General features: G+C 40.9%; 2 protein-coding genes across 2 annotated transcripts; both read left to right on the forward strand.

Moving 5' to 3' along the window:
* Positions 1-2214: 2214 nt before the first annotated feature.
* Positions 2215-2991, forward strand: LOC308095746 (vacuolar-sorting protein SNF8-like; the record flags this gene model as incomplete). The annotated part of the gene is made up of 1 exon (XM_080442785.1): positions 2215-2991. One exon carries the CDS (start codon positions 2215-2217, stop codon positions 2989-2991), a length of 777 nt encoding a protein of 258 aa, XP_080298911.1.
* A 666-nt stretch (positions 2992-3657) lies between these two features.
* cibar1 (CBY1 interacting BAR domain containing 1) lies at positions 3658-20199 on the forward strand. Its single transcript, XM_080441384.1, has 10 exons — positions 3658-3812; positions 6400-6634; positions 7830-7898; positions 9683-9784; positions 11201-11227; positions 11858-11962; positions 13195-13308; positions 15818-15937; positions 17907-19852; positions 20131-20199. The coding sequence occupies exons 1-9, from the start codon at positions 3784-3786 to the stop codon at positions 18033-18035; spliced, it is 930 nt and encodes a 309-aa protein (XP_080297510.1). The 5' UTR covers positions 3658-3783; the 3' UTR covers positions 18036-19852; positions 20131-20199.
* The last annotated feature ends 6279 nt before the right edge of the window (positions 20200-26478 follow it).

Genomic DNA, 26478 nt, shown 5'->3' on the forward strand with positions numbered 1-26478 from the left:
CCATTGATATGCTGCCAGGGTCATTCCTTTGTTAGTTCATGCTGCTACAGTATATGATTTGTTGTTGTTCATATTCAGCCCAGAAAATCTGACCTGGACAACCTGGGCTGATGATATGAATGGATGTTTTTGTCTGGGTTTTCAAATTGCTCCCACCCACAATCAACCAAAAAGCCCCTCGGGATATACAAGTCGATCTGTTGCCCGCCACCCCTGCTCTGTAGATCGACTGGTTGTTGATGGGCACATGGCAGGCCACTACAACATGTCCTGATGTACAGTATGTGTCAGGCTTTAAACCCTAACTCATGACATTATCTGCATGGTTGTTGAAGACCCCCTGTCTCTTTTGCACTGTACAAGATCAGAAGGCCATATGTCTGTGCGTGTGTGAGACTAGGAGTACTGTCAGATATTTTTTTTGGCAAAAATCTGCCTCCTGGTGGCGCTATGACAGGCCCATGTGAAACATTTGGAGCAGAGGTTCTGCTCTGGCATCCAGGGAGTGTGTGTGCACAGTTTTGCTGCGATCAAGCCAACGGTGCCGGAGATTAGCTGTTCACAGACGCACACACACACACACACGGACGGACGGACAGGGTGCAAAACATAGTGTCCCCATGTATGCCTACGGCCAGGCGAAGACAAAACATATTTTTTTCACAGAGCTGCTGTATATAAATATATTGGCCAACATCATTTCTGAATTCTTTGTGTGAATTCTCAGTGTGAACAAAATACTCTCATAGTGGCAGTACACCCCCTCCTGGGGAAACGTAGACATGGCACAATTTAGTTTACATCACACCGTAAACTATTATAAGAGTGTATTTGTATTGTCAGTCACATATAGCTTTTAGTTACATATTTAATTTCATGATCCCGTGTTAAAGGTATACGGTAAGTGATATTTTTTGGGATAAAACAAAACATATTTTGTTAAAAGATTAAAGCACTATATTGTGACAGTATCATTGCTATATAGAGTGTTTGTTCAGTGACAGAGGTCTCCCTGTCTCTCCAGCTCTTTAATAAACAGAAAAATCTTTTCAGGTTGACAAAGTTCAGCCAATCAGGAGAGAGTACCCATTATCAGGTTCAATTTGTTCCAGTTACAATTTTGTCTGCTCATTTATTTGTGTCACCACTTCCAAATTCACTTGTTTATCCTGTATCTTGTGAGTTTTCTCTTCTGATTGGATACAATTTGTATCCCGACCTGAAAATGCATTTTCTGTTTACTAGAGCTGGAAACACATTGTTTTGCCTGTTACTGAACAAACACTGAAAATGGCTATGCCAACTCCAAACAAAGCCCCAAAGACACGTGCCATCATTATTGTCATGAATGTACCACTCACCTGGTCTGCAAAGGGGGTGGACATTTCCTGGCAAGCAAATATGTATTGCCGAATACAGTCCGCCTCCTTTAATTTCTGTTTTCGGAATCAGTGGGCTCAAATAGTGCTGGCATCGTGTCTTTGGGGCTGTTTGGAGTTGGCATAGCCATTTACATGAATGTACCAATCATCTGGTTTGAGAAAAGTGGGTGGACACTTCCTGGCAAGAAAATATAGCCAAAAACAGTCCGCTTCCTTTGAATTCTGTTTTCGGAATCAGTGGGGTCAAATAGTGCTGGCATCGGGTCTTTGGGGCTGTTTGGAGTTGGCATAGCCATTTTTATTAATTTACCGCACTCACCTCGTCCGAGAAAAGGGGGGCGGACAATTCCTGGCAAGCAAATTTGTATTGCCGAAAACAGTCCGCCTCCTTTAATTCCTGTTTTTGGAATCAGTGGGGTCAAATAGTGCTGGCATCTGTCTTTAGGGCTGTTTGGAGTTGGCATAGCCATTTTCATTAATTTACCGCACTCACCTGGTCTGAGAAAAGGGGGGCGAACACTTCCTGGCAAGCAAATCAACAATTAATCGTCATGGCAACGGGCATGTTAAAAGGTTGACACATATGGGCATGGCTAGTGACATCACACTACATCACAAACAATCTTTTTAAGGGCTCACGAAGGACTTCAAAAATGATCGTCCTCATTGAGCTGTTCTTTTTCAATTGCTTAGTTTGTTCATTTTACAGTGTAGGATGACTTTCACATACGCACCACAGTGCAAGTATTATTGGGGTGTGCCTCTTAGCTGAGATTTGCCCTCCACTGAACGCCCCTGTCTATTATTGTGTGTAACCAGACAACAGTAACAGATGCACCGGAGAGGTGTTGGTGCAGGGGCTATTGCCAAAAAGCAACTAGCAGAGGCCAAGTATAAAGAAAGAGGAACTGTTCTTGCTGAGGATCAAATTGTTCAGATGTCGAAACAGCTGGAAACCTTCAAGTCTCACCTGGAGGAATTTGCCAGCAAGCATAAACACGAGATCCGCAAGAGCTCACAGTTTCGGGTCCAATTTCAGGAAATGTGTGCCACCATTGGGGTCGATCCACTTGCCTCCGGCAAAGGCTTTTGGTCAGAAATGCTTGGTGTTGGAGACTTCTACTATGAGCTGGGTGTGCAGATCATTGAAGTGTGCCTCGCCCTGAAACACAGAACTGGAGGCCTCATTACACTGAATGAACTCCATCACAGAGTTCTGAAGGGCAGGGGGAAATATGTTCAGGACGTCAGCCAAGACGACTTGGTGAGAGCCATAAAGAAGCTGAAAGTCTTGGGCAACAGCTTTGAGATGATCCCTGTCGGAGGCTCATATCTGGTGCAGTCCGTCCCAGCAGAGCTCAATATGGATCACACTGTAGCTCTACAGCTGGCTGAGAAGAAGGGGTACGTCACAGTGAGTGAGATCACATACAATCTAAAATGGGAGAGAGAACGGGCTTCCCATGTCCTGGGACACCTGCTGAAAGAGGGGTTGGCTTGGCTGGACTCTCAAGCTGCCGGAGAACCACAGTACTGGCTGCCTGCTCTCTTCTCTGAACTGACTTCCCATGACGTCACACCAGAAGAGACTAATCAGATGACACCTTAAGAGACAGTCTGTATGGGACTGTATGGGAAGATTAGTTGGAGGCAGAATGATCATTTTTTTGTGTGTCGGGCTAATCTCTGGATCAATCAACACTACGTCTTGTGCACGTTGCCTGGCGTAAGAGCTCCGGTCACAGAATTTAATGCGTCGTCTCCTTATTTTTAACTCTATGGTCGTCTCTGACTGAGCGCAACACGTTTATCCGAACGTCCTCTCAGGCTATGGGATCTAAACATGTTTTAAATTCACAATTTACAATTTACAATTTAGGCATTTAGCAGATGCCCTTAATCCAGAGCAATTTACTGTAAGCAGGTAAATACGAGGTAATGCATCAAGTGCATAGAAATAGTCATCTAGGATCATAGGTAAACCAAGAACCTATCATCAGTCTAAACAGTATAATATAAAAAAATAAAGAATCTGTACATTGAAACTATACACACTATAGGATGCCAGGTCTACAAATGAACCTGGCTAGTCTACATAACATGCTATCTAAATGACATTTTAGCCTTTGCATAAGCCTGCAGTTCAAATATGATTATTTTGGGGGTCACTGCCTGAAAAGGTTGAGAACCATTGGTAATATGAGCCAATAAAACTCAATTTCCCAGCATGCCCCGCGTCAGCGGATATCCTCTGAAGCTCCATGGAAACGGTGGATTGGCGTGCTAGCCTTGCAGAGTCTGGAAACGTTAGAGATCGTTAGAGATTAAACTACATCTCTGTTGATTTTCTGTAAATCTATTCGGTTTGTAAAGTGTTACCAGACAATCTGTCACTGTCGCGATGTTTCGCACCCCCGACGCAAGAGCCAGGTAAGAAATACTCCATGCTGCACAACTACAATTGTCCTTAGCTAACGAGCTAACGAAGTAACGTTACATTTAAAAGATTTATTTTTTAGGGCTTTTTTCTTGAAACGCTATTCCTGAGCACATCTAAATACCTCAGTTTTTCCCCACACATGAGTCAGACTATAGAAGTAAGTAAGTAAGAATGGATGTAATAGAGATTTCCAACTGGGCTCAATGCCGAGATAAATGGTTTGCTTTGAGTTAATAATAATAATAATAATAATAATTGGCACAGATTTATATAGCGCTTTTCTAAGTACCCAAAATTGCTTTACATAAGGAAGTTATGCTACTTATAACTCCCATCGATAGGTAGATAAGACAGAGATGTCATAGATAGTTAGCCTGGTAAACACCCCCTCCCTCCGGAAATCTCATGCATTGCATTGCATTTGGTTTCAGGAAGGAGGGTCTGGGATTGCTCACAGAGTAAAGCTGCCCGAACCGCTGCGCATACGAACCAATCAGCGGCTGCTAGGGGCGGGATCATCCAATCACCTGCCTAGTAGCTTGAAAAAATGAAACTCCGTCTGTCATCGATTCTGCGCCCGAAGTCTCAGATGCAAGTACGCTGTGAAACAAAATGTGTGTCGCAAGCTTCTTCCATTTGACGGAGTGAGGTTAATAGATAGTGATAGCCTGGTAAACCCTCCCTCCGGACCAGGCTAAGATAGTGATTATTACATTGTGATCTGCATGGTAACCCGGAGGAGTGGGCACTTCAATGTTAAATGGTCTGAAGCAGTGGTGGCTCCTGGCAAATCTATCAGGGAGGACGAATTTCCCTGTATCCCATGCAATATATCAATGTAATCACAATCTAACCTATCTACATATAGTGATTAAATAGATTGCATGTGATCATATCTAGATCAGTGGTTCTGGAAATAAAAATAAAATGGCTTTAATGTTCCTCATTTTGCTGGGGACTTCCCTGGAAGCCCCTCAAGGTTCAATAAGGAGCCCTGGGGGTCCTCGGCCGGACCCCACTTAGATTTGCAAGAATGTAAAGTGCGTTATAAATTAAATGTAATATTATTATTGTTATTATTATGATTATGATTACTGGGCCTCTATTACCAATCAGATGGACTAGATATTTAGTTTTAAAGGTAGGGTAAGTGATTTACTTTGGTTAAAATAAGTGTTAAATAGCTCTATATTCTGATGTAGAGTGTTTGTTCAGTAAAAGGAGTCTCCCATGTCTCTCCAGCTCTTTATTAAACAGAAAATGCATTTTCAGTTCTCTCTCCTGATTGGCTTAAATTTTGTCACCTACCTGAAAATGTGTTATATTCTGTTTACTAAAGAGCTGGAGAGACCCCTGTGACCGAATAAACGCTCTGTAGCAATGATTACTACCATAATATAGTACTTTAACATTTTTTTTACAAAAACAAATATATATATATATCACTTACCCTACCTTTTAATATCTGCCCCTCCACACATGGACCCAGTTAATGCCAGCTTTTAAGTAATCTAAACTAATGTAGGCCTATAAAATAATCCAGTAATAGCAAGTTGAAAACACTACAGACACACAGCCTGTACTGACTGTGTTGCCTTGCCTCCCTAGTAGTGTTGGGCGATATGACTTCAAATCAATATCATGATTATTTTAAACTTTAGACTCAATTATGATTAATGAACGATTATTATTTCGTACGCCACCATTATACAAAAACGTATAATACAGGGTTAAGTGGTTAATCAGACTAAATTGATTTAGTCGATCACAATAAGATAAGATCTATTTAGAATTCTTTCTTGTCGTTTCGTTGAGAAGATTTTTCGACTAACATGAGTGAGATTAAGTTGGTTACTTGTTCTAAACGTTGGTTTCGATATATTTTCGGTAAATTGCCCTGCCCTACTCCCTAGCATCCTCTGCACATCTGCATACAGCAGCAGTGTACCCTGGTTCCTCAATGTTCTCACACTACCATGATTTATCTTTTTATAGGCCCAGTATTTTCTTTTCAGATGGCATTGGTTAATGATCAAAAAGTATTACTTTTTGACACAATTTCTGACTAATTGTTACTAACTAAGTGTTTTGCACAGTTATGAAGCGGAAAGATGTTTGTGTTGACTTTACTTTTAAAGTAAAGTCAACACAAACATCTTCCCGCTTCATAACTGTGCAAAACACTTAGTTAGTAACAATTAGTCAGAAATTGGGACAAATCTGCTTTATAACTGCCGATACCGGACCGGTGTCATAAACAAAACTGAAATAATGGCCGATATATCAACCAGACCGATACATCGGCCGAGCTTTAGAATTTGTTCTCCGCACTGAGCCATCCTTAAAGGGATACTTCACTTTCACATAAAATAAACATTAAAAATATATATAAAAAAAAAATGAAAGAAGTTATGGCAAAATAAAGGCCCCCTCACACATTAGTAGGACACTCTAATGCGTGAGGGGGCCATGAATTTTCCATAACTTTTTTCATTTATTTTTAATATATTTTTTAAATGTTTCCCCGGCCCTAAAGTGAAGTATCCCTTTAAGTGTATTTTTCTCCACCGACGCCAGGGACAGTCAGACCAGACAGATCCAGGAGAACGTCACCAACGTGGAGAAGCACTTTGGCGACATGTGCCAACTGTTCGCCGCCTACGTCCGCAAGACCGCCCGGCTGCGGGACAAGGCCGACCTGCTGGTTAGCGAGATCAACCTGTACGCGGACACAGAGACGCCCAACCTCAAGAGAGGCTTGAAACAGTTTGCTGAACAGCTGGCCAAGGTTCAAGACTACCGTCAAGCTGAGGTTGGACTAACTCAATTTTAATATATTGGTGTCAGTGAGAGTCAAACTGTCCTTGAAACCCGTTTACCACTTGTTTTAGTGGTTTTCAAACATATTTAATTTCAAAGACCCCCATAACTCTGAGAGTGTACAAATGGCACTAAACAGATCCATAAGGGTCCGTTTGGTTCCATTTGTGCACTCTCAGAGTCACAGACCTGTAAGGGTCCATTAGGAACCCTGAGGGTCCCCGGTCATTGTCAGTGATTACTTGATCAAAGCAATGTAAGCTGGTTGCATTTGATTTCTTTATGATTACTTTCTAAATAAATGCTTAGCGATAATGTACACAGAGGTCATTATTGCTGTACCGTAAAGGGCTTTATTTTCCAATAATGACTGCTTCACTACATTATGCCACATATTACACAGCTACTGATTTGATAGGAAATATTGAGTTAAAAATAAGTGCATTGGCTTGCAAGCTTCCGCTTTCTTAGCATTGTAAACAGAGGCAGAATAGACCAAATCATCATGACGTCACCACAACCACAAATATATTACCGGGTAGATAATGCCGGCAGCGTGCCATTGGAGCAGTATTATTCATGAACCTTATTCCTGGAACAACAGGACACTTCTGATATTGACTATTAGAAATATATTATTTTGTTGTAAATATCCACAGGTTGACAAACTAGACATAGCTAATGTTCTGGACACTTTTATTAATATTTTGAAAAATTTCCATGGAAATAGATATAATTTTTTGATACCGTTTGCAAAATATATGGTGTTGTGTAACCTATAACATTTTGATTAGTAACTATCATTTAGATACCACATATTTATTTGTTTTGTCAAGTAATGAAAAATTGTCTTGTGCAAAAGACATCCATGCACCATAGACCTTTTTTGTGGCAGTCATTTGGCATCAAAAAGTAGTGTAAACACAGGTGTTACTAATGATACTACTAATTAAGGTTGTCAAACAGTCAGGTTGCTGCTGTTGTGCATGTTGTCTCACTGGAAAGACTGCTACACTGAATTGAACAAAACCTTAATTAGTAGCATTGGTAACACCTGTGTTTACTGTACTAGTTAATGTACGTATGATAAAGGTCTATTATCACACACGCAATTCCAGTGATAATAGTTCACCAATGATGGCGATTTATAAGTGAAAAGTTCAACCTAAATTGAATCCATTTTCCAGGTGGAGAGACTTGAAGCCAAAGTGGTAGAGCCATTAAAAAGCTACGGGGCCGTTGTGAAAAGCAAAAGGGTAAGTAGTACTACAACACATAAACTCAAAAGAACAGACTTTATATTTCCATTTGAGATTATATTTCAATATTTACTTCTTCAGGGAGCCAATAAAAAAATATTAGCATTGTGTTGGTTGCCAAATTAATAGACGTCACAGTGCTTAGTGTCCACTAGAGGGCAGCATTGGCTTGTCTATCCCAAGGCCTCAGTGTCTGCTGTGTGGTCCTCTTGTCATAATTGTCAAAATAAATATTTCAAACAGCTTAAATGGACTAACAGCAAGATGTTTTAACATGCCTTAAGCAAAATAACAGTCAATAGGCTCCAAAGTGGACTGATAGACTTGACCTAAAACCAGGTGAACAGAACATATTACTCCTATTTTAAGTTCACTACACTGGTTGCTTGTCTATTTTTGGATTAATTTGACCAATTACTGGAACTGGATCCTAATTAATTCATTTTAGAATTATTAATCCTTTATGAGCCAGTGTGGGTCGTCAGACAGGAATGACTGAATGACCTGCTGCCTTCTTTTAAATCACTTCTTAAAACTTACTTTCATCAGAAGGCTTTTCCATTGATTTGAAAAGTGTTGTAATTCCGGTGTTTGATACTACATGAATGCTTACATTTCTTACTAAACTTTTATTTTAAATGCCTGTATTGATGTCCTCATTATGCCTGATAATGATAGTCATTTAATAACCACTTAAACCCTATATATGCTTGTTTGGCGGGAGTACCCCAGGGGTCTATACAAGGCCCCCTCCTGTTTTCCCTCTGCACTAAATATATTCGATCTACCAGCTCACAACGCTTTGTGTTACCAGCTTTGTGCTCCCAGCTTGTCGATAGGCAATTTTCACAGGATGTTTGGCCCAGAATCAGGATGCTAGGGTTCATGTGGTAGTATTTCAATATTGCCCACTCAGTCAGCACACCTGGGGGTCCCCTCATTCGTGAGCCTTCCCAAGCCTTCCTCTTCTCTTGTTGTGTTTTCCCCATCAAGGGTTTTTCCTTGGGATTTTTTTTCCCGATTTGAGGGTTTTAAGGACGGGGGGGGGGGGGGGGGGGGGGTCGTTTGGTTTCCTTTGTTAATCACTTGTTATTGCTGGTGTTTTTCAAAGGGCCTTTCCATGAATTTAGATTTTATTGTTGATGCTCTTATTGTGTTTATTTCACACTGCATTTTTTGTTCACGTCACGTCATGTTTTGTATTTTTTTAATCAATTTCTCGAGATACGTGAACTACAGACGCACGCACACACAGACGGACAAAGATTTTGTGCAATTATAGTAGGATTATTATTATCCTATATAAATAATTGCCCAGAGGTCACAATCGTAACATTCCGGACTTGCGAGGCTCACCGTTGCTCCGATCCACACCAAACTTGGCAAAAACACTGTTCATGGGACTGCTAGGGGTCACACTCACACCATTGCTATGATCCGCACCGCTCTTGACACAAATACTGTTCAGGGGTCTGCCGTGGGCACCACATGTGGCCCCCAAGGGCCTTTGACAGCATTGTTACAGCAGTGTTTAGCGCTTCAAATGTGCATAATGTGGCAAGCCTTGCTCCGATCAGCACAATATAGGACTAGATTTGAAGGCCGCACAGCAGCCTGAAAATCTTGTTGTATATCGTTTTATAGATATTTTTTTATTCCCATTTTAGTTTTAGAATCAACGAGCTCTTCTGAGGTGGGCATAGGTTTCCATGATGATCTGTTGATTAGAAGGAGTCCTGCAGGGCCTGGTTATACATGGTACTCTGTTGTCACCCTCACAGGCTGATCTGAAGACCACCCAGAGTGCCAGAGAGAGAGAGGCCAAGCAGATGGCTCAGCTGGAACGCACCCGACAGAGGAACCCCTCCGACAGGCAGATCATTGTATCCTTTACCTCAGTGATTCTCAAACTTTTTGAGTTTCTAGGACTCAAGTTTGATATGCATTTGTAGGTCACGGACCCCCTTTAAAAAAAAAAATCTCTGGGACTCTGATCTACACTGTAAGATCATGAGTGTTTATTTAAGTCTGAGAGTGCACTAATAGGTTCATTTGGTTCCATTTTGTACTCTCTCAGAGTTACAGACACAGAAGTATACATTTGGACCCCTGGTGGTCCCCTGACCCGACGTTGAGAAATACTACTTTAGCCTGACCACCTTCCTCTCTCTCCACTAGCCTCATATCATCCCATCACGTCGGCCCAATGGAATGATTTTAAAGTTCGATTTTTTTGTGAATAAAACGTTATTTGAATCAATCTGTATAAGGTATTGCATGAAGCTCAAAGTATAATATCTCCCTTGCCCATATGAGCTTTCCGTCTTAGATCAGCGGTAGGACTTTTGGTTGCTCGAGCGATCCCAGGTAAGACATGAATCTTACGGATTGCAGCTTTAATCGTTGGTAGGTATAGTGGAGAGAGAGCCTCGCTGAGTTGTGCCACTACAGGCACAGACGCTTCAAAACGCCTTTACAACGCAGTGCGTCGGTCTAAACGGCATGGTGCAACTCCGTGCCTTGGGCTGTTGTGAATATTTGTATGTGTCTAAAAAAACACTAGAAAAAAGTGATTTGCAGCGTAAGAGAGTGTGTGCCCGGCCGTAGGAAAACAATGGTTTTGCTAGAGATGCGTCTATCCACACGTCTGGAGCCAGTGCGATTGCCAGGGTCCATTCATTCTCAGAGTTACAATGGATAAACTAACACTCAAATGTTACCAAAACTCCAAAGCAAGTGACGATGTTCCGCGAATTCATCTCATGTTGGACGAAATGAAACAGAAAATTAATGGGATCTGTAAAGAAAAGTAGGTTGGCTTTTCCTTACAAAACAAGTCCGCTTAGAGTCTTTGTCCTACTAGCGTTTAACCCATTTAGCCCTGGAACGCATCTGTGTCACTTTAGGTTTCTTTGGCTATTCAAAAATAGCAGATATACAAGCTCATAGCGCGGCACCGAGTGCCGCGCTACGAGCTTGTAGATCTGCTATTTTTGAAAAATCGTGAAAAAATATATTTTTATTTTTTTCAAAAATCTTAAAAATTCTTAAAACATTTTTAAGAATCGCCTCAGGTCTTAATGGGTTAACCCAAGTCCACCCCCACCTGAAGGTCTTAATTGTGTTGAGCATGTACAGTAAGCTGCTGTACATTGGCTACTTATGCCTATTTCTTTGTCAGGTTTGTCATTGTTGTTTAACATACTATATTATCAATACTGTGAAGTTAGTCTGCACGAAAGTGGATTGTTGTTGTTATTATTTGATGATGAGTTCCTTAACAACGCCTTCAGTCCCAGGTTGGTATCTTCAGATCTTCTGTACTGGTGACATATATGACTGTAAAACACTAATATCATTGCTCCAACATTGTATATCTCATTGTAGGAAACAATTTAACAAATAATGATTCCAAATCCAGCACTTTTTTTAGTTTTTTGCATAGTTTGTGTCGAACTTGAGGGAGTAAGATTTGTGAGAGGTCGTCTTTATCATTCACGAATCACGATACATGGAGAAATACATTTTCAGAATGCAATAGAAAACCAGTACATCAATTCAGTCTGAGTTTCCGCATTCATTTTTGATCATTTACAGCATATTTCATTAGTTATTGGAATAATGAGGCCATATGTATGTATGGTATGTACATCACTGTCTGCAATGACTCAGTACACTGTATCATTAAATCACTACACAACATAATCATTTATATTAGATCTCTGACACTATATGGTTCAATTTGGTGGTCACACATAACTTCTGAACTATTCATCATAGAGTAATGAGACTGATTGTCTCAGGCATCTCACCTCCCTGCGTTACGTTTGTTAGATGCCTCCTATAATGATGCAAATGGCCGTCAAAGTTTGGCATTTCTCAACTCAACTAGGCCCACCTCTACAGTAGGTTGCCCTTGTCTTTGTGGCGTGCATTACGTTCCTTTCTCCCGGCAGGCTGAAACGGAGCTCCAGAGAGCCACCATGGACGCCACACGCACCACCAGACGTCTGGAAGAGACCATCGACGAATTTGAGACACAGAAGATCCGAGACATAAAGGTCACTCTCTCTCTCCCAAGTCGCCCGCTTCCACGTCTCCTCTTTCACTGAGTTCCCATCCTCTCTTTTCTTCTTTGCGCCTTCCGTCCCTCTGCTCCTCTTTTGTTCATATGACTCAGCCGCTAATGAAGAAGAGCCAGGAAGAGGTTCTTTCAGGGCAGAGATAATGGCTCCAGTCCGTTCTTTGTTGTGACTGTGAAGTTCAACCAGACAGTGAAGGCTTTATGGCTTTGTGATCCTTCCTGCCTTTAACCTCTTTTACTTTCAGCCATCTGAATCTGTTCCTGTGCTGTCAAGTACAACGCACCTTAACCTTTTCATGTGTTGAATGGAATGGAAAAGGAAAGCTCAGCACTGTATGCTTGTGTAACCCACCCGTTTCCAACTCCCCAACCATGGTAGATATTTGCGGGCTAATCTTAGAGCCGAGCGATGAGTGATTTTCGGGTTTGGTTCGGTTTGAATGAGTCAAAATGATCACTTTCTGTTTTGATTATTTTACTTATCATCAGGCAAGGCAAGTTTATTTGTACAGCACATTTCAACAAGGCAATTTAAAGTGCTTTACACAGCATTAAGACAAAGTGCAAAAGAAACGCATTATAAAGACATTTGAATGCAATTAAAAAGCTATTAAGGAATTAAGAGATATAGAAAATAAGAATGAGCTAAAATCAAACCGATAAAATTATGAGAATAAAGTTAGTTAATAAAGTTGTAGCACAATAAATAAATCAAAAACCTTGGTAAAAGGAAGCGGCAAGCGGAAAAGTCTTCAGTTTCGCTTCAAAGATTATAGCAGGCCAGTTCTTATCATCACTTAAGAGATGCCTCATTCTGTTGTGTCCTGCTTTGTATTGAACCCCAGATTATTGAGTCCACCTGCATGGGATTGTGTTTATTGTAGTTTTATTCTGATGTAGATGTATTCTGAAGAGTGCCACTTTAAATTCACCAACTGAAACCCAAACTTAATTCACAAATAACTAAATTATTGTTAGTGGTAATTCTTATTCAGAACCCAATTCATGTGAATTTTCTTTACACTGATCTTCTGGGGGTCCCTGGCACACAATGTTTTCAGATGGGGGTCCGTGGACAAATGCATATATACTTGGGGGTTCCTTCACATGATAATAGTTTGAGAACCACTGCTCTACAGGAACTGTTCTGTGAGGCTACGAAATCGAGACGATTAGATTGAGAACTGAAATGTCGTCCCTCTCCTGCAGAAGATCTTTGGGGACTTTGTGACGGTGGAGATGTCATTCCATGCCAAGGCCTTGGAGCTGTACACAGCCGCCTATCAGAACATCCAGAGCGTGGACGAGGAGGAAGACCTGGAGGTAAGAGGCTGCTTACTTCAGGCCGTGTCAGCTGACATGGACGGCGTATTTTCAACGGATGTTTTCTGTCTAAAATAAGCCATTCTTGTCGTCCGACACGGTCGATTGATGGAAGTGTAAATGTTCCTTGTAGCTTGGCCAGTTATGGAGTCTCAAGACAAACACGTTGACTCCCACAATTTTCAAATGTCTCTGTACTTATAATAGAAAAGCTCTGAAAAAGAGTCGAAAAGAAAGTGGATGTCCCACCTCGATTTCTCCTGTGCCGTCCCGTAAATAACTCCTACTGGAAAGTTGGAAACCAAATTATTCGAAGCCTCTCTAGTTGCTTAGCAGAAATGGAAATTCAAAAATATATTTGAAAAGATTTAAAATACATCTTCATGAACACAGTATCGTCATTCAAAGCGTTCAAAGATTGTGGAAGAGATGGTCTGGCTCGAGACTACCAGCTATGCTATGGCAACAATGTATTATCTGTGTTTTTGTACCTAGCTGCTCCAAACATTTACCGACAGTCACCGTTCATTGGCTTTATCTATTTCTGCTACCCTAAAGAATGAATTCCTCTGGGGCTGGAATCTGATCACAGTTTTTGAATGTCCATCAAGCCTTGACTAGACGTTTGCTAGCTTAACCATTTGAAATCTTAGCATTCCTATTCTGGGGGCGAACATTCGGTGAAAATAGCCGAACTCAACACGTTGCCTTGTGACGCATTGTGAGCTTGTAGATTGGCTATTATTGAAACAGATATTTAGTGTAGAGTGAAAACAGGAGGGGGCCTACAGTATTATAGAGCCTTGGTGAACTTCAGTCAACTAATTTATAGTGTTTATGGGTGTTTATAAACTCAGCCCAAGGCATCATGGTCACACATGCCCTCATTACTCTCACTGAGTCATTGCTTGTTCATACGGGATGGTACCACCGACGCCCTTTCACCAGTGTTGTCTTTGAGGTGGTTATGATTATTGGATGGGATTTGACTGCTAAACTAAAGGGACATACAGTTGATTAGCAGATGGACAGCAAACAAACAAAACAAACAAAAAAAGTGAAAAAACCATAGGCTGATTTTTTTAGTTTGTTTTCCGGTTCAAAACTACAGCAGGGGAAAAACAGGGCAGGCACAGCGGAGATAATCAAATTAATAGTGGTGGTGTTAGATTTAGGTTGGCCGCTGTATATGATTGCACATTGGCACACCCATGGCGCCTAAATCTAACTCGCCCATTATTAATTTGTCTGCATTGCTTACTAGCCGGTATGTTTTTACCATTCTGTAGTTTTTGAACCTGAACCAGAAAACAAACTTCAAAATCAGCCTAGGGTTTCATGCGCCTTTTTAATCAAGAGAACAAGTCTCCTCCCAGAGTTGGCCTGATGCCATTTCCCTCCCTCCCCTTTTCTCTCGCCACCCTTTGTTTTGTTTCTTTTTTTGCACTGAATCATCTCTCCCATTCATATCAAAGAAAAGTTATTCACCCGGATGAGACTAGTTTCCCAGTTACTCATAATCACAAAGCACGGGAGATTGAATCATCCGAACGACACACACCAACGCCGTGCATGCAGATAAACCTGACTGAGAATATCTGTGGAATGCATTTTCAATTCTCCAGGAAAAAAAGTATAAAATACCCCGAGATGCATCTTAAAGTTGCACTCCGGAATTTTTATTCTACCCCGGATTTGAACACCGTTCTCCCCCATGTTATTGACCATGCCTGGTCAGGGGACATAGTTTGCTTATGAGCTTTGGGCAGTACTACTTGTCAGCCAGTAGGTGTCCTACCTGACATTAGGGTCTGAATGTTTCAATGGAATAGTAGGGAGACCACCTCCAACCACTGCAATATTAGTTATTTTGTATTAACATACTCTTCCATGCAGTTTGGTTAAAATAAAGTTGTATTCATTAAAGTATGTGTGTGTGTGTGTGTGTGACAATGCAGTTCCTGTACGATCACTTTCGGGACGGATGGGAAATTCTGCTCGTATATCATTTCCCCTTTCTTGTGGTTTCACTCATCCTTGGAATATGTGACGTGTAAAACGACTGCACTATATCTGTCCCTGTCGAATGTCTTTTTTATGCATTGAGAATGTTTTTGCAATATCTTGCATTGTATTCAATTTGCACATGATCAGGATTTTTGTGAGCATCATATATATAGCATTGCCTATTGTAGGTCTGTTTCTGTGGAAGAAATAGTCTATTTCTTAATTCGTTAAAAGTAGCAATACTACAATGTAGAACTATTCTGTTACAAATAAAGGTCCTGTTTTCATAATGCAAAGTATTGGCCTTAAAATATACCCCCCAGTACCAAACGTTAAAGTCCTCATTATGCAGAATGGCCCATTTCACAATTATCCAAAAATAGAAATACTCAAATAAAATGAAACGATATCTCATAAATGTAATGTAAAGTACTGTACTTGGGTAAATGTACTTAGTTACATTACTTCCCACCACTGAACACATCCTACTGTGTTTTGGCAGGTGTTCAGGAGCCTGCTGCACCCCCCGGACCACCAGAGCCGTTTAGATATAGTGCGAGCTAATTCCCAAACGGCCCTGGATCGGACGGGCTCCTCCCTGAGCAAGACGGGAACATTACAGGTAAGATGCAGCATATATAGACACCTTTAACACTGTGCTTTCAGAAGGAAAAGTTTAATTTAAAAAAGAACGAGAAGGGATCTAATGACATCATGGCTTCAATGTGAAGCATGCATTAAAGTTCCCAGTCGCCATGACGGTTTGGATTTCAGTCATTTGGATTCCGTAGAAGCCAAGCATGTCACTGTAAATTGACTATCCATAAAAAGAGTATTTGAATAGAATACATGTTCAGAAGCATCTTCCATAAAGCCCCTAATGGTCTCCTTTCATGCTGTTTCACAAAATCACAGATTAGGATTTAATGGCCTGACAAAATGTTACAGCGAGATTTTTATTTTTGCTTTATTCCAAGTGTCGGTCATCTATGACATCAGTGGTCTATGACATTATTACTTCAAACTTGGGCAAGGTTTCGCCCCAATCCGAGCCCCATTGACTTCCATTATGAATTAAAAATAATATAAAACATGGGGAAAGAATGTGTGGAGGTAGGTACTAAGTTGGCCTGGCTGCTGGCAACGTGCACAAAATATTTGGCACTTATCGGTCCAGAGGTTTGCAAGACAAGCTCCACGGACTCTTTTATTTTTTTATTTTTCATTTTGGGGGGATACCTGACAAATACAAATGCTACAAAACCACGACACAATAAAAGCCGTAGAATTTCCCACATTTAAGTTTTTTTGGGGGGGGGGGGGGGGGGCTGTCTTTCTGCTGTGGTTTGCCTGTGGATTTCCATATTTGACAGCAACACAATCAAAAATTCTGTTCGGTTTCACTGATGAAAAATAAAGTAAAAGTAAAAATGTTCTAATGTCTATAGACCCCAGGAATCTTCCTCTTATGAGTGTTGCTTATAGCAGCATGCTGGCCCTCTTCCTAGAAATATAGTACAGTCAAAAGTACTATATTTCTGTTGTGGAGTGAAAGTCATGAGCTCGCAAAAACATTATTACAAAAATACAAAAAAAAATTACTTACTTTAAGTACAGTACTCAAGTAAATGTACTTAGTTACGTCCACCACTGGTTATCGTCATACCGATGCAGGTGTGACACATTTATCATTGCATCCCAGGAATGTCTTGCATTTCCTTGTCCATTCATTTATTTCATTGCCATTTTTGGCAATGAAATAAATGCTCTATTTAGATAGGAGCTCTATTTAGATAGGAGAGTAGACAGACAGGGAACCTATAGGGCAGAGGTTGGGGGAGACATGCGAGACATGACAGGAGTTGGAATCAAACTTGTGGCCTTGTGACTCGCAAGGAGCAATGCTGAGTTACCGGCACACTTTGATATGATCTCTAGTATAATGTCCTTTGTCTGAAATGTTGACTTTTATGTTTTACTCTGGTGTACTCTGAGGTTAGCCTATACATGGAATATATTACTTACATGAATAAATCCACATCCATGCAGTGTGAACTTTTAAATTACTAATGACTAATTACTCATTTATATCTGATAATTCACAGCTTAATGGGTTACTGATGAAACACATTGCAATATGTTATAAATATGAACTCAAGGAAGAATGTTTCACAATCATGCATTTAATATGACAATTTTGAGTCCATACCTGCATCAATGGAATGCATGTATGTACCCCAAGGGTAAATATCACTTACAATTAATTAAAATTGGAATCTAGTTAAATTAATTTAGCCTCGAAAGCCATCAACATAATGCTGCCTTTTACAATTCAGATTTTTTTGGGGTGGTTTGTTTAGTTTTTCTTTGATGATGTCACAGGTCAGATTGAGACGGTGTACAGGCCGGTTCCAGCCCTCGGGCCGTATGTTGCGCATGTGTGCCTGCTGTAGGAACACATAAGCGTTGTAGATGCATTCCATTCAGAAAGTGATGCTGTATTTGAGTCGATTATCACAAATAAGTGGAGAGTCCAAGGGTTCCCAAGGAGGCAAACATCCAATGCAAAAACATTGTATTTGTCACCCCAGCATCAGAGGACGCCCAGGCACCAGAGACGAAGAGAGGAAGAGGAGGAAGAAGAGGAGGAGGATGACGAGGACGACTCTGAAGACGAGGAAGACGATGATGAAGATGAGGTCACAGACAATGACAAATAGACCCTTTTTCTTTTTTCCTTTCTTTTTGTCTTTCCCCTCCCAATTTAGGGTTTGTTCGTAAATACACTCTGAGAATCTGCTTCGATTTCGGAGAACTCTGGGTTTGACAACAGAGTGCTCTGATATCAGTTAATTTATGAACGGTCAGAATAGATACTCATTAACTAGCATTTCCGTTGATCTTTCCGAATGAACTCAAATGATGGACATCCCGGCTTTTCACTTGGACCGGTCAGCGGTCAGTGTGTGCTTTGAGTGCTCCCAGAGAATACTGCTCTGAATTTCCGAACAACCTGGCCACGCTCCAGCTCTCTCAAAGAGTATATTACAAACATATATTACGAACTTAGTTGTTATTCCCTATGTATTCTAGTCCCTTTTATAGACCACAGACAGCCACGCGTCTCCTCCGATACATGTGACCGGTGCAACACGCCATCACTCCCAGTTCCGTACCCTGTTAAACAGGGACCAACCTGACACGCTGGGCAAGACCTAGAGTGTCTTAACGAAAGTACTGAAATTTAACGGAAGTACCGCCCAAGGACGTTCGGCTTTACAGCGCTGTTTACATTCCCATTGCATGAAACCTGTGTTGTGATTGGTCGAAAAAGACAGTTTCCAGGGGAAGTGCATCCATGGAAATATCGCCTTATAGACATTATCTGCAATAGATGGTTACCAGGCTTTTCTCCTCAGAGATGAGAAAAGGCTGGGAACGAGGCTAGCGACAGAGATTGTCCTCCCCGCCTGTCTTCACTCCCGCAAACGCGGCCAATTGTGTTCGATGGAGCACCCGGCCAAGCCGGATACACAGCAGAGCCCTTGGTCTTCACGGTTGTGTACAGGAACCGTACCCCTATGCCACCCGAATGCCCCCTTTTTTTTTTTTTTTTTTTTAACTCGAGTGGTAAACAAAGAGAGAAAAGGACATGAAAATAACATTTGAGAATGTAAAAGTGTGTCATATTTTTCAGTCGCAGTGTCATGTAGTGGACTGTAAAATCCTCAGTGTTAAGGGTCCATTTGGTTTCATTTGTACAATCTGAGTTCGATTCAATGGGGTAAATTTGTCACTCATTCTTTCAAGTTCAAGAAGTGAAATGCTGCATGTAACCTTGCATCAGTGGTGGGTGCTGTATCTTTATTGATTCTGTAATTCACCGCAAGGGGCATTTAATTCTTTATGAGCGATATAGTATTAGTGTTACTGTCCTCTAAACGTATTGCATTAGCAATGTATTTTTGTATAGTCCGTGCCAAAAGTGTACTATTTTGGGGGATGTTTGTATATGCCACAATGCCAGTGGAATGTACCGGGTTGCACTATGTGAGCTGGTATTTATAGAATAAAGACATTCCATTTTGTTTAACAGATGACAAACACACAGTATCCTTTTCATCTTTTGCAAATACATGTCATTCTTTCATAATAAGCACAGACTGTACCCGTCGTCCCATTTCATAAAAATGTCAACCAGAAGACTTATCGCAGCTATTATATAGAGTGTTCCCTGTGTGAAAGGACCGGAGAGACAGCAGTTATGTGACGATGACAGTTGAAAGTGACTCATCTTTTCCTCGGTCGTAGAACAGCGTTTCAATGAGACCGGGGGATGTGCGCACCTGCCGTGGACTTATCTGTATGCATGTATGTTTGTGTGCTTGCTAATGTGTTTGTGTATATGTATGTGGCATGTATAAATGTGTGTGTGCCTATAGACCTGCTTGTACATGTGCATTCACCCACCACACCCAGTGGTAGACAGAAACGGAAGTACATTTACTTGAGTACGGTACTAAAGTACATTGTTTTAGTATCTTTACTTTAACACATTGACTGCCAGAATTATTTCAGATTTTTGCAGTTTATTGCCAGAGATTTTTCATTGAAAAAAAAAAGTACTCAGGAGCCGAGATACAGAAGTTTTAAGTTAACAAGGAAGTGGATAGGAGTCTAGATCTTTGAAAAATCATATCTCCTTGGTCTTTGGGTCAAATAAAAATAAAAAATAGTAAAAAAAAATAAAAAAACGAGTTAACTCGTTCTTGGCAATCAAGTGATGGATTCTAAAGGCTAGTAAAAACGATCTAGGCAATCAATGTGTTAATATTTGGATACTTATGACTTTCACTCCAGTACATATGAAAGATAAACATTGTATTTTTGACTCTACCTTTCTAGTTTTTTTTCTTCTTTCTACTTAAGTAATTTTAAAAGCATGTACCTTTTTTTTGGGATATTTTTAAAAGCAAGAATATAACTAGAGTACAAATTTGACAGAGCAACCTTCACTTGTAGTTGAGTAATATTTGACCACGAGTATCTATACTTTGACTGAAGTACTGGGGTTGAGTACTTTGTCCACCACTGACCACACCCAATAATGTGTTCTTGCGTGCGTGTGTCTGTGTGTTCTGTCAATGCTGTCCCAGTGGCACCATGTTGGCTGATAGCGGTGGCACCCGTGTCTTGTCTTTGCATGAGTCACGCAGGACGTTTACCATTCCACGGCTGCCTGTGTCAGGATGGCTGGCGCACTCTCGCTGTACGTGCCCATGCGTTATCACAATCTGTCCTGCCGTCAATCAGGAATGCACACACAACGACACCGCCACACAGTAAAACCCTCTGTGTGCATTTACCCATTTCATTACTGTCGGGTAGAAACCTTGTATCTCCATAATTCAACTTCTTCTGTTTTGCTTTGTAAGTTAATGCGCTATTTCTTTGTACAAGGATATCGTGCAAAAGTAGCGAAAATAGTCTCTACAATCTCACGTGTCGCGATTGTTATAAAAGTTAAAATGAAAATGAAAGTGGTTTTAGTCTGCCTGTGGGCTTTACAGTATAAATATTTAACCAATCAAGTATTAATAAGAGCTGGTGACTAAATAAGTACACTGGATTCATTGTAACACTTTTTTTTTTACAGTTCTTGTAAAGTAACCTCTTTGGACATACAAGGTTTCTGCCCCACAGCGACGATTTGTAACCAAAGAGTGTACAATCAGAAGGTCAGCGGTTCAGTGATCGGCTCTCCCAGTCTATGCGTCAAAGTTAGAGTGAGCAAGACACTTAACCCCTATTCTGATGGCTATTTTCCGCAAAGATGTTTAATGTATGAGGGAAAACGGGAGGGGTCCTAGTATAGCCCCATCGGGGACTCCGGTCAATAAAGTAACTAGGGTTCAAGTGATTAAGCCCTAACAGCCCCTCACAGCACTTATGACCATTTGAGCAGACGTCTGACTGGGCGAATGCAGAAAAGTTATTTCCCGTCCCAGATCAATTTGGTTACAGAGTTAAGTTAACGAGATGAAAAACCAAGGCACTCTCCCAAAAAGTTAAAACGTTTTACTGTAAGGCTAGTTCATCACTGAACAGGTTTAAATCGAGATGTTTTGGCCTCACATAGGCCTCCTGCAGAGAGGAAAGCCTCTGCATGCCCCGAAGAAGGCCTTGTGGCCCAAACATGTTAGCTTGATTCTAACCTGTTCAGCTTTTTAAGTTTTTGCCTTGGCTTTTCATCTTATTTGACTCTGAAGTGTGTGTGTGTGTGTGTATGTGTGTCCCTTTTAATTATTTTACAGAAGAGCACCTTCCTACACTGTTTTAACTTTCATTGGCTTTTAGAACGCTGCATACTACTTTAACGAGACATTCAGTGTGCAGCCTGCGAGCACACATCTGATTGGTGTGCAAAGGTGCTGCCCGCGCCTCACGATGCCATCTGTCACGACCTGTCCGTCCGTCTTTACCCCACTTCCTGCTTATCTTTCACTAAAGCTCCTCAATGGGAATGATTTCCAACTCACGCTCGAAGTGCTTCTTTTCCACGTCTCTCGATGCGCTCACGCCGTGACTGTGCCCCCGCGAGTCCAAACCCCTCGCCCACGACATTAAGTACAAACCCCCCCCCCCCTTCCTTGGCACGAGGAGATTAACAGGTGTGTAGGTGGTTTGTTATCGGCTTACTGCGCAACAGCAGCGCCTTAATACACATAAAGGTTAATGTGTATGCAAACACACACACAGTCACACACGCCGACTTTCCAGCCTCTGGCCTTTTGTTTTGCTTTCTGTGAACCCGAATGGCCTGTGCTGGGGAATGAGTCATCGCTTATTAAAGTGTGTGTGTGTGAGTCACAGTGCATTGCCTATATCATACAGTAGAGACACCCAAAGGCTCCTCTCTCTCTGCTTATAAACACACTGTAGTAAAATGTGCAAATTTATCCATCTCTAACTCGGAGAGTGCCCAAATGAATAAGCTCGCAGGAGTTCACATTGCAGATTGGAGGTATAGATGCAGAGCAGAGGAAGTGCAGGGTGGCTGCTTTGTTAGGAGAGGTGGGCTTACGTGCACGAGGAAGAATGTAATACACATGTGAGTCACGACCTATGGTCACGACGAGCCCAAAGTAAGACACATGGGGGACAGGACAGATGAGCGTGACTCCTTTCTTCAGGTGGTTCTACTTGTCAACCAGTAAGTGTCCTGACCCGACACCAGGGTCTATAGATGCCTCAGTGGAAGAGTAGGGTAGACCACCTCCAACCACTGCAGATACATTACTTATATTGGCATACTCTACCATTCAGATGGGGGGGGGGGGGGGGAATGTATTCATTACATTTAGTTTTGGTTTTGTGCTGCTGGTGCACCTATTTTGGGCATGCAATTATAGGGAAATAATTTCAGATCCAAAGAATATAATTTCAAACCTTTAAAGAATAGCATGCATGTTTATCGACCTAAAAAGTGTGCAGTAACTATGCAAAGAAAAAAAAATTAAAAAAAACAAATATATATATATATATATATATATATATTTATTTATTTATTTATTTATTTATTTATTTATTTATTTATATATATATATATATTTATCTGGGATTGTTTATCCCCCAAAATCATGAAGGCTGTTTTGACTTTTGAGACAAATAAGTCAATGTGTCAAAACATTTAGTTACTGCACTTTATGTAGAGCTTAAGTGGTCAACCACTTAAACCCTCTAGTCCTAGACAAACGGACCTGAGTTGCAACTGAACTTGGACCGCTTGTTTCTGTCTACACCAACTCTCTTCTACAAGCTCAGCTTTTGAGCTTGTAAACCTGCTATTTTTTGCCGAATGTTCCCCCCAGAATAATAGGCATGCTGGGGTTCAAGTGGTTCAGTAAAAAAATAAATCAGACAGGCCTTATCTGTGCCTGTGAGTCACCGAGTGTGACTCTCTTGCTCCATTCCCGTGTGTCACTCCTATCAGATCAGGATCTAACGGCATGTCATCCGTGGCACTGCGCCGTATCGTTCCATGCACATACCTTAAGCAGCCCTTAAGCCATATGCCACTGACCTTGTTCTGTCACTATCACACACACATACACACACACCTATGTACTATGAATCACAACATGCCGCTGTGGTCTGTGGTTTACGAGTTTCTCTCCCAGCAAAGGGCTGGGAAAGTCACCACGACAGATCTGCACAAATCCACAGGGTTTATTTAAAAGGTGCAGTAAGGGATATTTTTTGGTGGGTTAGAATAAGTGTTAAATAGCTATATATTCTGACGGTTATCATTGAGTATAGTGTTAGTTCAGTAACAGTGGTCCCCCTGTCTCTCCAGCTGTTTAGTAAACAGAAAATGCATTAACACTGAGGTTGGAATAGCAATTTTATCCAATATGAAGAGCATAAACAAATTAAATGTGAAGTGATGACGCAAAGAAATGAGCAGACAAAATTGAAACTGGAACACTATCAAATTGAAGCAGATGTGTACTCTCTCGTGATTGGATTAAATTGGCAACCCACCTGAAAATATATTTTCTATTTATTAAAGAGTTGGAGAGACGGGGAGACCCCTTTTAATGAACAAACACTCTATAGCAACGATTACTATCTGAATATAGAGCTTTAACCTTTTCTCAAAAATGCTTTTTGCTTTAACCAAATCTTTAATCACTTACCCTGACCCTTTAACTCTGACACTGTACAAATGGACCCGTTTCAGAGTTACAAATGAATAAATTAACACAAGATTTTACTGTAGATCCTGTAATCCACTATGTAGTCCCTATAGGTCTTTGGCTAAATGGTTAAGTCACTTAAACACCCCCAGGAATGATTACTATTGAACTGAACTATTTGAGCAGCTGCCAACAAAAACCTAGAAACAGTATCTGGAGTTTCTTTTCAAGTCAAGTTGTTTTTTTAGGCTTAATAAGACACCCACAACATACACACACATCTTTCATTCTATTGTGGCTTTAAAACTATACTTTTGACATGTGGCGTGTGTAAATTAACTCAACAATCTAGGCATTTATCAGACACGCTTATCCAGAGTGACTTACAATAAGCAAGGTAATCACATACTGTACATACAGATAGACAGTGTAGTGCCTCAGTAAAGTAGGAACACAGGTAAGCCAATAACCCAGTATCAGTCTAAGCAACCTTTACTGTTCAGTAGCCTAGCTGTAGCCTAGTTCTTGGCTAATATGATGACCTAGATTCTGAGCTCAATTAAGCCTTCTAATTTCAGCTTTTACTTTCTTGTTTAATTGTTTTAGTTTTTTGTCCGTGTTGCCTTGATCACATCATCTAAAATGTTAGAAGCAAGGGATAATCAATGGGGAGTGGGTCATTATTGAGAAATAAACCCAGACAGGGTGGGGTCTAATCACCCTGAAGGCGTTTATTTCTCAATAATGACCCGCTCCCCATTGATTATCCCACTTATTACATGGCTACTTAATAAATAAATGAATAAATTGGCTCAAAAGTAACAACAACATGAAGGATATCATTGCTTAATGGTAATGAAAGTATTCCTTTAATTTATGCCAGGTGCGTCAAGTGTAACGCGGTCGCCTCGGAAAACAACAGGAAGTGTTGATAAATTTGAATACATTTTCGGTTACTGTCTATTTCTCGCTTCGAATGTTTTCAAAAACATTGGTGAGAGTAATGTTTAACTATGATACCATGTTGGAAACGGCACAAAATCAAGCAACGCATATTGATATCAGCCAGGTGCTCTGAGTCTTTGATTAGACAGTGGTCTGTTATTGAGTTCAACGGTCATTATTCAAAAATAACTGATCGCTGAATTCTGTGACCAATCAGAATCGAGTATTCAACCAAGCTGTGTAATAAGATGTAATAAATTCAAACGGTAACGGAAGGTAGCATCCTCCTTTCTTTCCCTGCCCTCTGATTTGGACGTCCGCCTGACCGTCTTGACAGGATTACAACAGGTTTTAAAGGTGCCATGCGTACGTTTCATGCCCTACTCAGGATTCTTCTAAAAATTCAACCGCTCTGACAAACTGGAATCACTGCTTGTCCAGGGGAGACATTGCGCTTTTGAGCTTCATGCATGATGCAGGCAGTACTACTTGTCAACCTTAGGTGTGCTGCCTGACACCAAGAGTCTAAATGTCTCCAACCACTGCAGATGTACTAGTTGTATGGTATGTTAATACATAATGGTATTAACATACCATACAGATTGGTTAAAATAATGTATTATCCACTAAAATAAGTTCCGGATTGCAGCCTTAATTGATGTTTGAGGTTACAGGCAGTTAGGTTCCCTGCAAATGGACCTACTACTACCACTACTAGCTGCCAGTATCCAGGTTCTAAACTTCCACAGAGCGGCCACAAGAGGGCGGTGTTTCAAAGAATGTTTACCTCCACGTGTGGATGGGAAAACAGTTTTAAGTTGGAGGAGACATGGCCCTTCTTCTCACGCTCTGCCTCATCTGGTGTGAATTACTTCCCTGGAGAGAGACAGAGACAGACAGAGCTTGAGTGATGAAATACACAGAGAGAGAGAGAGAAAAAAAAAGTGTGTTAAAGAGTTCTATGAATGTATCAACAACACTTCAGCACCTGGCCACTGCGAAATCCACAAAGACTGCGCTGACGTATTTGAAATGCAACTTTGATTAAATCACCTGCATTGCAGAGTGTCAGCCTTATAGCAGATAGCAACCAGTGTTGCCATGTCCGCTTATTATAAGCAACTTTGGGCTTCTTTTTCTGTTAAGTCGCTTGTAAATATTGGTATTTGCGGGTTGCGTTTTTTTTTGGGGTGGTGGGGCTTGTTTCTAAAGTGTAGTTGCTTATTTGGGCTTGTTAACTAAATGTTGTTTAAACCAGTGGTTCTCAAACATTTTCATGTCAAGGGCCCCCAAATTAATATGTACATGTCCACAGACCCCCGCCCCCATCTAAAATATTTTGTGCCAGGTACCAGATTTGTTGTGCGTTGTAAGCTTGTAGATCGGCTATTTGCAAATTGCCGATGCATATAGGTTTAAAGTTCTCATGTGGCCTATTATTGGCCTTCTTTTGGGCTTGTTTTCATAGACCTGTGTGCTTATTTCTCACCGATGGCAACATATTGTTTTGCCAGGGCCA

The sequence above is a fragment of the Gymnoscopelus braueri genome (genome assembly GCF_963280865.1).
Source record: "Gymnoscopelus braueri genome assembly, chromosome: 11".
Taxonomy (NCBI): domain Eukaryota; kingdom Metazoa; phylum Chordata; class Actinopteri; order Myctophiformes; family Myctophidae; genus Gymnoscopelus; species Gymnoscopelus braueri.